Source organism: Opisthocomus hoazin, chromosome 14 (genome assembly GCF_030867145.1).
Source record: "Opisthocomus hoazin isolate bOpiHoa1 chromosome 14, bOpiHoa1.hap1, whole genome shotgun sequence".
Taxonomy (NCBI): Eukaryota; Metazoa; Chordata; class Aves; order Opisthocomiformes; family Opisthocomidae; genus Opisthocomus; species Opisthocomus hoazin.
Window position 1 is genome coordinate 19,819,783 of NC_134427.1, and position 16,210 is coordinate 19,835,992.

A 16,210-nucleotide genomic window follows, 5' to 3' on the forward strand; every position below is an offset into this window, starting at 1 on the left:
GATACCTGGCAGCAAAAATCGAATGCGTTAATAAACGGGAGATTCTCCGCATGCTGTCACAGTAATCATCTAGTGAGCACGATACCGACTTTTGAACATCTGATACCTTTGCAGTATTGTCACATGATCAGCAAACGTCATCGCGCACAAAAACCCAAAAGTAACAAACCCCATCATTTTAAGAGTCATGAAAATCAAATTCACGCTAGCATCACAGCATGATCAAATTGGATAGCTGCCTCTTCATCTTCGTGTCATGTAACATAAGTCATTGCTCCATTGTGTCATGTGGCTCCCACGGACTCAGTGCACCATCATGCCGTGCTCATCTTTCCACTCCACGTTTGCATTTTGTTCCTGCACCAACTAATTCTGGGAATGAAAAAACACTATACTGAGTTAACATTGCTGAGCAGCTCCCTGGCATGCATTAGAATTTGATTTATATTTTGTGTCATAGAATAGTTATTTGCATTTAGACGCTGCTCTTGAAAAATCTAACTTTAACGAACCTGTCGCAGCTCTGGCTCAAGCTTATTGCTGTATTGTGAGTCCAGAAGTACTTTGCCACCAAGACGACTCATCTCACTTAACATGCTTGAGATTCTCCTTCAAGGAGACTATTTTCAAACCAAGCTAGTGGTTGATTACAGTATTTTTTTTCTTTGCGTATTAATGGAGAAGTAATATTTTTATTTATTGCCCTCAAACTCTGACCTCAGATTTTTCTGTAATTCAAAGATTTGTTTGGGCAAAGTTAGTTTGGGGTTAGTACACTTGTAAAATGGCAAAGGAGAGTTTGGTTTTGCAGTACATACTTGGAAAGATTTTAAGATTCGCTTTTTCCTCATTCTTGCTTCTGATGCAGGAGGAGGCAATCCCACTGAAAAACGTTTTTAGAATGGAATATTATAAAAATATTTTCACTAGAACTGGAGTTGAGTAATGTTTGATTATTCTCAGTGTCAGTATGAGCTTTTCTCTTGTGCAGAGTAGGCTATGAACTCATCTATCCTAACTGTGTATTTAGAAATGAGTGATTCTAAACAACATTTGGTTTTAATTTATAACACCTTAAAACTGGGATGCTGCTTGCCAGTATAATGAGGTTTTCTTTTAGTCCTAGTAAAAATATTTGAATTGTGTTGTATCCGAAATCTGATTTTTATGTGACTGGTGTGGAACAATGCAGTGGGTTAATAATTCACTGTCAGTCACAATTTCTTCCTGGTTTGGTTAGTGGAAGGAGGAGTGTGTGCCTTCCTTTCTCCTGGAGGAACTTACTCCCAGGGGCTCTAACCAGTCAGTGGAGCATCCCTGCAGCCAGTTGGTAGTCCTAATTTGCTTTCCAATTTCCATGTGGCCTTGTCCTCTTCTGCCTAGTTGCTCGCTGGCAGGTAGGAGTATGGGACAAGTAATCCCTGCTCTGCTCACTGTGGTTAGAGTTGCAGCTGGGTCAGATGAGAGGAGTAAAGGGGTAAGAGATGGTGGGATGCTGGGCTTGAGCTTTGTAATTTAAGTGTGCCCAAATAAAGGCCTAAGACATCCTACGTGTCTTCCAGAGATAATTTTCCTGTATGTAGAGTGGTACAGGAATTAAAATTTTGGCACAGGAAGCTGATTGGTCCGTAAGGGCGTGGCTGATTGGTCCATGAGAATATAGGCTTTTGTTTTTAAAAGATTCTTATACAGAGGATATCTCCAAAGGCTAAAAAAAAAAATAAAAATAAAAATTTAAAAAGTGGTAAACCAGCTAAGCAGCTCCTGATGTATAATAAAACTACCAGCTGAGACACTGTGCTCTGCTGTAGTGTTGTTGGTTTTATGAAGCCTCTCATCCTGTTCAGTTCTCTGTATAAATTAGGTGCTAGGTGCTTACTGACTCTGATCAGCTGGGGAGGCAGAGGAGTGGTGGGGCTCATTTTGTGCAGTTTTATGTGTATTGGCAGGGAGGAAACAACCAGTGAGGTTCTGCTCAGCCATGTTCTCTCTCTCTCTCTCTCTTTTTCTTTCTTTCTTTATTTCCATTTTTGTTGCATGCAATGTATAAAGTAAAGCATTTGTTTTGCTCAGTTATGCGTGAACTAATGTGGATAAACCAAACTATTATTGCAGTTCTGGTACAATCAGCACTCCAGCCTTTTGTTTCAGAGGATAACAGTCTATTGTTGGAACGCTGATTTTGTAACATTTCAACATAAGGCAGCTAGTCATAAAAGCAGCTGTGTGGCTGTCAAATTACCCCCCTCCTGGGGACGTACATAAAACCAGAAGCTGTATACATATACTGTTTGTTGTTGGCTTCTGGATATATTCTAAGATTAGTAAAAGCGATGGAGTCAAATGTGATGTAGCGCTCTGACTTCAGTTGAGTTGTCCCTAAAACAAATGCTGATAGATGATGTTGGGACGCATTTATTAATTGATTATTAAATTAAGCCAATTTCCAGGGCAACACAACATTACTGTTACTCCACATGTCTATTTTCATTGCAATGAATAATAATAGTTTGGTGTTTTGCATACTGTATGTAAAGGAATATTGAGCTAAATCTAAAAAGAAAGGTTTAGTTGAATATGTTAGCTTGTTGATATTTCTAACAATTTTGATGTTTTTCCCCTTGTTCTAATGATGACCTTGGTGAACTCTGACCCCCTACTCCCAGGTCCCTCAGGTTAGCCCCTTAACTCCAAAATAATAACTTTGCATGAAAATGAATGTATATACTTTTGTAGCGTCTAAATGTAGATATGCTGAGTCATGTTTCAGACATACCTTTTAATTTGTGGTAGAAAAGAAAAGCTCAGAGTTGGTTTTCAGACTCTTCCTCCAGGTTGTTGTAGGACTGACAATGGAAGGGCAGAGTGTTGCTCTCCCCATGGTGGAAGATCATGTGGGTCCAGATCTGCAAGACTTTGAAAACTTGTTTTAGTATATTTATTCTTGGTGCAGTTGAAAACAATAATATACTGGTTTTCATCTTTTTTTAAAAAGCATCTTGCGCTGTCCTCCCACGTCTTTGCTGTATAATTGTGTTTTGCAGCTTGGGCAAGTGGCAGTATTCATTTTTATAACACCTGCTACTGTTGATTTTGGACACTCTCAAGTGACTTAAATAAATTAGATGTTTCTTTTATACCAACAGTGTCTGCAGGAAAATTTATACAGAATAACAGTGACGCTTTACGTTCCCAACTTAGAGCATTGTAACTTTCCAGTGCAGAGAAATCCTTATTTCCATTGTATTGCTTCACCAGCACGTTTAGAGAGAATGAGGAAAGCTCTTCCTTTAGTATGCATTTAATGAAAACGAAGCATACAGCCCTCCCCGCCCTAGCGCTAGGGCAGTGGAACAGGATTGATAAGAACATGGTGATTTTCACAAGCTTATTGTCATTTTAGCAGATCAGCATGTAGCACAAGCCAGCTCTTGGGAAGATTGTGAACATCTGTGTCTAGATTGAAAATGACTTGGTATATCTGTTTAATAAGAACGATGTCTTTAGGTTTTGCTATGATGACTTTCAAGAAGCAAAGAGCTGTCATGAAAATTCAATAATGGAATAAATTTAGTTTTTAGTATGCTGTCCTAAGCACTGTGAGGTGGCAAATGTGGTAGCCCCTGACGTTTGAATCCTAGCTTTATGCCGTCATACAAAAAAATGAATGTGGCTTTACCTTTTAATTTAACTGTGGCCACACAAGCAGTAACCACACTTTCAAAGTGCGTTACCATCATGGGTATGCAGAGGGCAACTTCTCAATTGCTTCATGTTTTGTTCTACCCTGTGACTGTGATCAGCCAGCATTCAATGATCAACAAGTACAGGACAGATTTATAAATCACAGCAAAACTTATCTCACTGTGAAATATAGTTTATAAGTACTAAACAGTAACAATACAATGTCCATGTCATTATTTTTAACAGCTGTATTACAGTTAGTATTTAAAATAATTTACAGAATGTGTAAGAAATAGTGCATTGAGGTAAACCTGATGTATTTATTATAGTTTTTAGCTGTAATTTGCATGGAGATATGTTGATATATTTCAATCATTTCACTGACATGAAAAATGCAAGTGGCACAGAAGCTAAAATACGTATGAATTCAGGAGCATGGTAGGGACAACCAGCTCACCTTTTGAAAGAGGACATTTAAATGATTTTTTTCTAAGGATGTTATCACATGCCATTCTCCACAATAACCTTAAAGAGGTAAATTAGCATCAACAATTTATTAATTTGTAAGTTCTGCTGTATTTTTGCTTATAGCATTTGCAACCCTTTTGATCCATATCAGTCCTGCTTACCATTATGGAGCAGGTATAAGCCTACTTTTCAGTCCTAGAATTGTAGTCATAGATAGTCAAGGCTCATACCCAATTACTGGTGCTAAGTCCTTCTGTTATTCACACTTTCCCCCTGCCCAAAGCAGAATTTTGCTCAAGAGCAAGCTGTCATTCACAGTCTACCTGCGTATCTGCCAGGCTTCAGGCCCTGTGATGGTGACTATTGTCAGTGAAATGGTTACACAGTCCAAACCCCGTTGTGCGTAGGACTAACCACTCGTAGGCCTCAGCTGTAATGTTAAAGCAATAACATATTCTTTAGTAAAGCTTTAAGTTTGCTGTTAAATGAAGTGTCAAATTAGTCTTAGCAGAGCCTAGTCACCAGAATAACTTGTATCTGAAAATACATATCATTGTGTATTCATGTCTGGTTTTATGCATGCATGTGGATTATATTGTAAATACAAAATATGCTGGTGAAATGGGTTGTTGTGTAGTGTATATGCTGTCATCTGTACTATTTCTAACTAGTAATCTTGTTTTGTACTGTGTGATGTCTGACCCTTCTAACATCGATCATTGGGCTTTGGTGAACTCTGATCCTTCCAGGTCTTCCAGGTTAGACTCTTAACTCGGTCAATTTATTTTACTACATTGCACTTGATGTAAGGGAAGCAGATGTTTTTCTGTAATTCTGTTAGTATCTTTTTAAGGACTGTGGTTACCCTGCAGACTGTATGTGTTTGATTAGCATGCCTCAGATGGTAACCTGTTATTATTTTGCATGTGTACAGTACTACACCAGTATAAAAGAGCAAAATGAACACAAAAAATCCTTGCATGATGGGATGTTTTCTGTAGCTGAAACTGCTACAGGATATGTGTGAAATCTGGTACAAAATTGCTGTTGATTTAAAAAGAAAAATTTTGGAAGGAATTCTATACTTAGATTTGCATGCAGAAGTACAGCTCATCAAATTTATCCACTGAATGTAGACTATGAGGATGTCAAAGGAGATGTTAAATTATTCAAGGTTGCAGAAGAATTGAAAATTCAGCACACTGATATTATTAGATTTGTTGTGCTACAAGGGAGAATGTCATGGCACTATCCTGCAAAGAGATCCTTCTGTTAATCCAATTATGAGATCCAGCTGGTAAAATGTTCTTAGCTGTTGCTGCACTTGCTTACAGTTTGTTTCACCACAAATTAATATCGGTTACATTCTGTTTAAATGGTGGCATAAAGATAGGGGTCTCATCTTTCAGTTCTCCAAATACCTAGGTTTCTTTTAAATCCACTGCTTTGCTTTGGATTAATGTGGCTGTAGCAAAGGGGAACATATTTAAAGACCAGCCCAGTTCTTCTGTTGGATATACACAGCATAATTCTACAAAGATAGACAAATCAGTTGCAGGGTGAGTCATTCAACACAAGTTTCTGCAACTCAGATGATTGATTAAGCAAGGCAGAATGATGGGCTTTCTGCTGCCCAGCAGTCAGTAGACAGCATAGACCGGGCTCCTCAACAGGTATGTCAAATTCTAACAGCAGAAAAGCAGCAATATTTTACATTGTTGAGACTGGATTTCAAAAGGAATTTGGTCTTTTAAAATAGCACTTAAGAGATGGTGAATGTGATGCAGATCAGCAGAGGGGATATTTGTACCATCTAATTTGGGGTTTCTTGGCTCCTACTAAAGGCACCAGTATGGTCATTGGTAAGCTTCTGACACAGGTGAGTTGCATGGCCTTCTGGAAGGACCTGCTTCTCTTCATCAGCTACATAAGGAGCCTTGGTTCCTGATTGGGGTAGTGCAAATAATCCCTCTATTTGTTTTCCTTTTAGTTTATCCTGAATTCAGCATTGAAATAGAGCTGGGAAGTCAAGCCAAAATATTTCTTTTTTTTTTTTTTTTACGCTGAAGGCACAAACTTGGGGAAAATGGTTGATGTGAACTGATATAGGTATATTTGTTCTGCAATGTTAAGGTCCGCCAGGCCCAGAAGGTCCACGAGGGCCACCAGGCAGTGGAGGACTTAAAGGGGAAAAAGGGAACCCGGGTCAACCTGGTCCACCTGGCCTGACAGGTCAAAAGGGAGATCAAGGACCACCTGGACGCCAGGTAGGACAAGAAATGGAGTTTTCCCCCAGTTTATTTTTAAATGCAATAAAAATGGAATATCTCTGGATGGAATATGCAGTTTATCATAGTAAAACTAAAGCCAAAATGTGGTAGCTAACACCCTGTCTTTTGGCAAGTAAGAGGGTCTTTTCCTTGATGTATCACCCAGCATCTGGGCAGGGTGTCCCAGTCATATTTCTGGGGGAGCTGGAGCTGTCACTGCACGCTTCATGTTACAGCGTTCTCTGACAGTGCCCAGTGCAGTAAGCAGAAGGCATGGCCTCAGCCCTTCAAAGCACTGGTTCACAGCCCCAAAGCGTGCTTATTTGTCCCCCAGCCACCTTTTCTGTCTATTTTTCTGAAACTGCTGAGGAGATGAGTGAATAACGTGAAGCTGTTCTGTTCAGGGGGATCCTGGTCGTCCAGGGCTGAATGGAATGAAGGGCGACCCCGGGGTTCCAGGCGTTCCAGGATTCCCAGGTATTCAACTGGGTATTCCCAGGTATTTAACTGGCATCTAAAGTGAAAACCTCCAGACACAGTAACAGCCCTTCGGGAGAAAAGTAGCCTGATTTTGTCCATTCTTGGGGCAGATTTTGTAAGACAGCATGTTCTTTCACTGTGTAACTGTGTGAATTTGATGTTTCAGGTATGAAGGGTCCCACTGGACCTGCAGGACCCCCTGGCCTCACAGGCAGTCAAGGACTGCCAGGCCCACCAGGTAGGAGTCCTCAGTAACCTCTTTGCCACTCTTGCTCCCCGCCAGCAGAATTTGTTACACAGATGCAGGACTGAGTCGGTCTCAGCAATGAAAGTAAAGAGAGCAACAGCTTAAACACAATTCCAGGCTATATATTTTAGCACTACAAGTAATCCTACCGTATTTTATACTCTGTATCACAGACTAACCACTGCAAGAACTGTCCTTTGGGGGAGGGGGGGGTGGTGTCACAAAGAGCACTTTTTTGCCTTGTATATACATTTATTCTTTGCATTGATAGAGCTCTTGGCTTCTGACTTTGCAATAAAGAATGACAGAAACTAATCCTCATGCTCTCTTCCACCTTGGTTTCTCTAATACTAAACTGCTTTTTCACAGGTCCACCAGGTTTACCAGGTACCATTGGACGAAGCATCGTTGTCAAAGGTGATGCTGGTCCCCCGGGTCCTCCAGGACAGCCTGGGTCGAAAGGGCCACCTGGATTGCCAGGGCCACAGGGTTTGCCAGGTACGATCCTAGGTAGCTGCAGACTAATGACTAAGACGTATAGCTGACTGCAGGCCGCAATGCGAGTCACTTGGCATAGGCTGCAGAGACAACCTACTGAATTCAGCAAGAGATAATAGGTAAATATGTAGGGGTCTACCATATAAATCTGATTTAATGTCTGTTCTTCTCTAATATATCATGAAGAAACAATAGATGAGTCCCAGACAATTTAAAGATGTCTGCAGTGAGATTTCAAGAGCTTTTATTTCACTTACGCATTTGTCTGTTCTAGGTCCAATTGGTCTCCCTGGTGACCCAGGGCGAGATGGACTACCTGGTTTTGATGGTCCAGCAGGACGTAAAGGAGAGAGAGGCCTTCCAGGCCAACCAGGTATGGTGCTTATCCTATGAGGACCCAGTGGAAAAAGAGTTGCAGGCTAATATTGGGAAGTGGGAATTCATGTGAATAATAATAAAATCATAAATTTAGGATTTCTTAATGCAAAAATATTACAAGCAGCTGAACGTACTTTGGTTTGGAATAGTCCTGTAACCAACACATTGCCGGTCATTGCTGAATAATATTGTAGAGTGCTTTATCTCAAGCTTAATGGCATCCCCTTTGCAGCACAGAAGATAATCAAGCTAATAAGAAAGAGAAGAGAGAGATTAGTAAAATAATTTTAATTTTGCATGGAAATCATGAATGGGGAAAACGAGTCTTCATAAAGGAGAGAATTTCGCCAAAGGCAGAGATCAGGCTACCGTGCAGCTATTGCTTAGATTTACTGAATTATGATTTGAGAAAAGAAATCAGACTGGGCCCTGGGGAAGTTTTCTAAAGATGATGATACATATTAAGTAGCTATATATTGCAAGCTGTGAGAAAAAGTATTAGAATTTAAACAGTTAAAATAGTACAAAAATCCATAATGTCTCTTTTTCCCTTTTCTCTGAGAAGCTCTATGATCTGTGAAATCCATTAGCATTATTTTTGTGAAAAAATTTAAATAATAATGGCTGCGGAATAACACAGTCTAAATATTTGTAGTTATGTTTCCTGATATTTTTGCTGTTCAAGAACAAATGCCTTTTTTGATGCCTTTCTCAGTCATACGACTCATTCTTGCTCTCGGTCAAGGTTGTTCTAGCCCGTTTCCACTTTTTGTAACCTACTTCAAAACTGACTGTAGCTTTTCTATTCATTTTGGTGGGCTTTGGCTCAGGTGCTATCATAGCATGCCCTAGAGTGAGACTTGCTTCTGTTTCTGGCTCTGCCATTTATTTTGTGATCTTGAACATGATGTTTCAACGTTATCTTATTAAGCTGCATACACAGATCTGTGGATCAGATGGAATTGGGAAGTGGATTTGGACTCATTTCTGTGGCTGTCATGTCCAATGCAGTTGTTATCTTAGTGCCTCATGGCTCTCGAACGTATTGAACTTCGCAATACCTCTACAACACAGGGAAGCTGCACCATTATTTTATAACTAGCTGTGACAGCCTCAGTGATTTAACCAAGCTTACGTGAAAATATAATTTGAGGAAGATAGTGTTAGCAGATACCCAACTCACAAGCACCTTAATCACAAGACTGTGCTACCTCTCAGAGCTACATTAGTCCTAAAAGAACAAGAAGTGGTGTTAATAAATACTGTGTGTTATGTTTCTCTTGTGTGAACAGGTTCACGAGGAATACAGGGACCTCCTGGCCCTGATGGCTTACAAGGCCCACCCGGTCCTCCTGGAACAGCTTCTGTTGCTCATGGATTCCTTATAACTCGGCACAGCCAGACCAGGGATACACCACTATGTCCACAAGGAACATCGAGAATATATGATGGATTCTCTCTTCTATATGTGCAAGGAAACGAGAGAGCACATGGCCAGGATTTGGGTGAGATATTTTGTGTGTTCTGTCTTTAAGGGGAAAGAGGTTGTAGCTGCTTCTTCAAATGCTCTGGCTTTCTGAAGATACGAGTCTTAGAGATTTTTTTAGGTGAGGATGGGGATTGCATGCTAAGATCTGCTACCTCCAGAAGCTGCACATTTTAATTCAGGATGAAAGAATGTAAATCAAAACTGAGAAGTTAAGTTTTTCCCACATGTGACAATCTGATAGCACATGCTGTGCGCTCACAGGTGGAGAGGAAGAATACACAATTACTGTTCTCAAAGAATTGCTATAAAAACCAATGAAGTGAAAACTTTGCCGTCACCTTTTATGCATCTTACTCTGTAGGTACTGCTGGGAGCTGTCTGAGACGTTTCAGCACCATGCCCTTCATGTTCTGCAACATCAACAATGTTTGTAATTTTGCGTCAAGAAATGACTATTCCTACTGGCTCTCAACTCCAGAGCCGATGCCGATGAGCATGGAGCCGCTGACTGGGCAAAGCATCCAGCCATTCATTAGCCGGTGAGACAAAGCAGGCTATCAGATCTCTCAGTATCTGGATAAATAGCACATCTTATCCGTGTATTTCCAACGTGTGGGTTGGATATTAGGAGATGAATCTGTCATGTTTTGCTCTGGGAAATACTAGGAAAATCGCTTGTTTTAAAGCATTTGTTGTCTGAAATGGTGTGTCTGCATGCAGCAGTGATAATTAGAGGCTGAAAGGCTGTAAGAATTCTCCTCGACTGAGGAAGCTATGTAGTCAGCAGCGCAAAGCCGCCATGGACAGGAAAGAGAAAATGAGAGCCATTAGCTCTAAAATAAAGGCATTCACTCGGAGACTTTGAGCTTCCAGTTTTTGTTTCAGGAACTGCTTCAGTATTTTACCCAATGGTTGTTAGTGGAAATACAGGCAGATTTTTCACTCAAAATACTGTCTTACTGCAGTTACAAAATACGTGAGAAGCAGAAGTCTAGATTAATAGGACAGCCTCTCACAGGCCAATTTTTTCTCCCTTTCTCTGGGTAAGAATTCTCACTAAAGCCTACTCCGATCACGTGTTTCTCTGATCCCTCCCCTGTGTCCAGATGCATTGTGTGTGAAGCTCCTGCTATGGTGATAGCTGTGCACAGTCAGACCATTCAGATTCCTCCGTGTCCTCAAGGCTGGGACTCCCTTTGGATTGGTTACTCTTTCATGATGGTAAGAACTGCTGCCTACTCCAGAAGTGTCCTCCACGAGCTGCTTTAGGACTTTGTTCACAGCTGTAACGGTTGTCATTCAAAAGACTTTACCTTCAATTACTAACCATGGCAGCCAAGATTAACAGTGATTTTTCCACTGCACAGAGCTCATTGTTACTGATATTTATGGAGGTGCCTGACACCACGTTATCTCAACCAAGAATGAACAGTGGCTCTTTTAGTAGCTGAATGCTGTGCTACTTAATTTTTAGCACCTACTGTAACATTCTTGTTTGTGTGTTTCCTTCTTCCACCCCTACACCAGCACACTAGTGCTGGAGCAGAGGGCTCTGGACAGGCCTTGGCATCACCTGGGTCCTGCTTAGAAGAATTCCGCTCAGCTCCGTTTATTGAATGCCATGGTCGTGGCACTTGTAATTACTACGCCAATTCATATAGTTTCTGGCTGGCAACTGTAGAGGTGTCAGAAATGTTCAGGTAAGAAAACTTGTTTCTGTATTCCACAATGAAAGCTTTGAAAACTGAATTTATTCCAAAGATCAAAAGAAATTTGTTTACCAGGGGTATAGGGAAATAATTTAGTGTGTTTTCCCCCTCACAACCAGTTTTTCAAGTGCTTCCTTGGTAAGCCTTTAATATTATGTAAAAAACTTGCTCAGGCACATTCTGTTTTGCAAGCAGTCAGATTCTTTTTATGTCAATTCTTATTCACATTTAGTAGTACCTTCTCTGAAAGCAATCCTACTGTAGTTACTGTATTTGGAGCCTAAAAGATCGATTTTGTTGGGTTTCTTTCTTGCCAAGCCTTTCAATTGAGTCAAATATTTGAAAAGGTAGTTCACAGACATACAAGGGACAGGTATGAAGGGCAAGATCCAACTCCACTTAAACCTTTTAAGGCAGACATTCCTATAACCTGTTTTTAAAAGTCTTGTGTGAAGGTTTCATACCCTCCATGGCAAGCATTTTTTCCAGTACTTTGCAGAAGAATGAGGATGACATTTTGGTGGCGAAGAAGCCAAGTGACATTCTTTCGTCAGCTTCTCTGCAGTCAGCACTTCAGCTGGAGTCTCTCAGCTCCTCAAACCTTTTCCCTTTCAACTTCAGTAGCAAAATGGTTTTTTTTCTTTGAAAAATCATCTTCTTTCATATAATAAATTGCTAGTGCCCTGTTTGTATATTGATAAAAACTTTGGAAATATTCCCCAGTGCCACCAAACTGAAAAATGTAGCTTTGTGGTACAGGACTGGCAATGTGCACTGTGTTTACATAGCAGTAGTGGCCCCTAAGTTGGTTTTGTCCAACACCTACAACTGTGATACTTAATGCAGTCATCACTCTAAGTTCTCAGGGTAGCTCATGAGTGGTAATTCCCTGGTGAAGACTGCCTGCTAACAACTACCCCACCCCTGCAAGTTTCCTTTCTCCCATAAACACAACTTCTTTTTTTAATTCTAATTTTTTTAAAGAAACTTTTAAGAATTGGACTTACTCTGTGTACACACATATTACGCAAATATGTTATATTGATCTCCCACCTCCCTACCCTTTTGGACTACAAATAAATAGTTCAGAAAAGCCAGCACTGAAGTACCAATCTCACTATAGTGGTATTTTTTATGGGTTGTTAAAGTACCCTTCAACTGAGAAGCCCAAAAGCTACAAAGACAGATGCCAGAAATGCTGTCTCAGATGTACAAAGTTCACCTTCCACTCGGTTTGGTGTTTGTGCTACATCCAGTGCCGAAGTGAAGCAGCCACTTAGCAGTCCTTGTGTGTGCGGACACTGGATGAACCTGCACATCTGTCACCTGGTGCTGAGGACACACAGAAAGATCACTCACTCATAGGGAGAACTCCTCAAATACAGGACTAGTTCCCCACTTACGTACTTCAGTATTACCTTAAACTGTGAATTAAGCAGAAGTTTAAAGGAACAGTTCTGTAAGCACAGAAGCAGCTAACCTAACCTTCCTTTTGTGTCTGTCACCCAGTAAACCTCAGTCAGAGACACTGAAAGCTGGAGACCTGAGGACGCGTATTAGTCGTTGTCAAGTTTGCATGAAGAAGACGTAACGTCTTGGAGAACGTTTATAAAACAGTTGAAAATTCCTAAGATGCACTGTCTTCCAGCTGCAACAATGGTGCTACTGTGCAGAAAGAAAAGAAAAAACAAATCCAAACTGTTTTAACCGTGCAAATTTAAGTGTACCTCACTCGTGCCAAACGAAGGGTTGTTTGGTACATATCTGACAACCGGACTCAGATGAAAGAATTGACCTCTTGGAAACAACGAAGAACACTTGAGGTTCAGAAAGGATCAGAAGATGAAATTTTTCATTTCTCTCCCCGTACCAAAATGGCACCTTTTTGATCAACCAAGAGAAGAAAGAAAAACGCGACGCACTGAGTATGTTTAAAATAACAAGACTGCAGTTTTGAAAAACATTTTTCATGGTGCTACTAACCTTACTGTATCCCAGGTTTTTAATATGAAATTTTAAGCTTATTTCTCTTTGTAAGTAATGAAATGTGTATATTGTGTAAACACCTTTTTAGTTGAAACTTTTGGTCATTTAGAAACAAACCAGACTGACATAAAAATGCTTATATCTAAAATTAAAACATACAGCAGTATTTTATTATGAAACTTGTGGTACAGAGAGAATTTACCCCTTATGCCAGTTTATTCAATAGTTCATTTCCTTCCTCGGTCGCCAACCTGATGTATTTTGGGGAATGCGCAATTATTCTGAAGTCATTTTGATCAGGGTTTTCAATGTTGTACACCATGCTATTGGTGGTTTTATTTGTGCTTAGAAATCCCAATCCACTTGAAAAGGGTTTTTTGTATCTTGTGAAGACATGTGAAATAATTAGCCATATTCTATATCCTTCTTTTCTGAATAAAAGTCACATTCACAGTTTAGTCATCAGTTTGGTTTAACAGAACCTGTTCCTTGGGAATAGCCAGTTACCAAAGCATTGAAGATTACGCTTACGTGAAACCTCTACTCTGAAGTGGTGACATGCATCTTATCCAAAATAGTATACACGCTAAGAAACCTTCTGAATAAAGTAAAGCATAAGCTGGTGGAAACTGATCTTCTCCTATTTACAAATTAATCTTTTAATCTTATGTGAATTTCTACACATCCACAATGTATTTACAGAATATACAGCAACTCTTGTGTATGTATAGTTCACATACGGCCTTGAAAGATGGTGCATGCAGTCTTTCTGATGTCACTTTGTAAGAATCCTGCTGTGTATGTCTTAAAGAATGTCACTCCTTGTGCAGTAGCTGGAAAGTGATCACTTTTTGTACGCATGACTCTTCAGCTTCTCTGGTCAGCGCTGTTTGATTTACCCTTCTGTTTAAACAGAGCTCCCTGACAAAGCCAGACTATTTGCCAAGTGATGGTACTTCAGTATTTGCGTTGTATGTTGCCACCTCAACTATCAATACAACTTAACTTGTGCATTAACATATGGCTTTATACAGGTGAGGTGTATTTGTTTATTGACCACTGTAATTTATCTGCTAATGGCTATCCATTCTTACCTTTCAGTTATCGTTGTAAACACAGAGCATCAGAAATCGCCTTGCTTTCTGCACATTTGACAAAAGACATAGGACTGGTGACTGACCAGGTGGCAGTGATTTATACAGTGAGATTGGTGCTGATTTCAAAAGCTTTCAACTAAGTATGCAAGTGAAGTTCTTTAGTTTAAAATGCAAAACATTAATAGCTTAGTCTTTTTTCAATTAGCTGCAGTTATACATGTTGGTAGAGTGGGCAATGCAGCAGTGTGCATCCTTCACCTCATTTTATTTTGGTTTTCTGATGCATCTAGAAATAAACTGAACCGGCTGCTACCTCCAAGTCAAGAACTTGTTACCAAGGCTGAAATAAAATAGTAAGTCTCCTCTTGTAAACACAAGCCCTTAACTTACTGCTGGCTCCCCAGAAGCCTAAAATGAACCTAGCAGCCTACCCCTAGCCCCAAAAAAGCAGAAGGGGAAAGGGCAGAACACATTTGTTCCAGTAGTGCATAAATGGTGCATCTTCCTAAGCTTTAAGCATCTCTTGCAGCACATAAAGCAAAGCCCACTGAATTGAAAAGAGAGGCAATCCCATTCCACTCTAAGGCAGCTAGCACCCAGAACAGCTAGTTTTGTGGCAGCTTTAGGTCCCAGACCTGCCAAGATGACGCAGAAAATGAAAATATGTGAGGGAGCTACGCTTGTGAAAGATATGTTCTCTGTTCTGTTCCTGTAGCTCTCACCCTGACCTGGAGGACAGCCCTGAACCGTAATCTGTTTCAGGCTGAACTTTCCAAATGGTCTGGTTTTTATTAAGAGAAAAGTGTCTAGAGAGGAAGCAGCAGAGATTCAAGAGATGTTGGTTTAATTCCCGTGGCACACTCTGTGCCTTAGAGCAGGTAAATCGCTTGACCTGGGTTGGATCGGAGTTACTGATCTACAAAAGAAAGCATGGTTGTCATTTTCGCCTACTTCTTCTCAACTGCTTAGACTGTAAGCTCTTTGGGGCAGAGACACGGAGGGGGCTCAAATGTTGGTTTGGGCCTCTAGGTGCTATCCATCAGTATATAAATATTAAACTACAGGTAAAAGCTTGTCTTTGCAGATTTGTTATTAAAAAAGTAAAAAAAAACGTGTTGAACATCAGAGCTTTACAATAGTCTTTGCCACAGCCTAAAGGTGCTCTGGCCCAGAACACCGCTTCTTCAGCTACCCCCAAGAACAAACCAGACTTCAGGAAAAAGAGCCTTAACTCACACGTTTCTTCCCTGACCGAATCATGTCAAATTAGCCCGGTTTAGTTAATCCTGAGCGGGAACCCAGCAGACAGCTGTATCTGGAAGCTGTACGGGGACAAGTTGCAGAGTGCGGCCACTCGAGGGCACCGCAGGGCTTTGGAAGCCGGCTGGGACAGGCACGCGGAGCTGCTGCAAGGCCCTGCACGCAGCCCTGACTTCAAGGGGACAAAAGCTCACTAGAAGGGGGAGCGCGGTTGCCTGTCTTTGCTCACTGCCCGGTTCTTGCAAGCTTGCTGCAGATGCTGTACGGTCAAGTGCAACTGGGCTGATGAGCGAAAAATGCTGTTCTCAAAAGGAATACAAGTTTGCAAAGCCTAGAAACAGTAACCTTATGCATAACTTGTTTTTTAATGAGCATATGCTGCTCTAGTATTAAAAAACAGGAGTTCTGCTTCAGAGAGGCTTTTCAGTATCTTCCTTCGCTCTGCTGAGTCCTGTTATAATCCTTGACTAAAAGCAAAAAGCTTCCTTCAACCTCAAATTCATTGCTAAGGTGGGATGTAAACTTCTGAAACAATTCTGCAGTCAAAGTACGCCCTATAAACCAAAGTGGGCCCACAAAGCAGTGCAGCCACGGCTCTACACGGTGACCCGGACCGCGACACGCAAGCTTTCTGCTTCAGCAGC

General features: G+C 40.7%; 1 protein-coding gene across 1 annotated transcript in view; it reads left to right on the forward strand.

Moving 5' to 3' along the window:
* COL4A5 (collagen type IV alpha 5 chain) overlaps positions 1-15,364 on the forward strand; it is an 83,480-nt gene extending 68,116 nt beyond the window's left edge. The window contains exons 42-51 of the mRNA XM_075435549.1: positions 6,286-6,419; positions 6,827-6,899; positions 7,069-7,140; positions 7,519-7,647; positions 7,922-8,020; positions 9,318-9,530; positions 9,876-10,053; positions 10,621-10,735; positions 11,042-11,214; positions 12,733-15,364. Of these exons, the coding sequence (XP_075291664.1) occupies positions 6,286-6,419; positions 6,827-6,899; positions 7,069-7,140; positions 7,519-7,647; positions 7,922-8,020; positions 9,318-9,530; positions 9,876-10,053; positions 10,621-10,735; positions 11,042-11,214; positions 12,733-12,814 (1,268 nt within the window). The 3' untranslated portion in view covers positions 12,815-15,364. The remainder of the gene's footprint in view (positions 1-6,285; positions 6,420-6,826; positions 6,900-7,068; positions 7,141-7,518; positions 7,648-7,921; positions 8,021-9,317; positions 9,531-9,875; positions 10,054-10,620; positions 10,736-11,041; positions 11,215-12,732) is intronic.
* Positions 15,365-16,210: the final 846 nt, after the last annotated feature.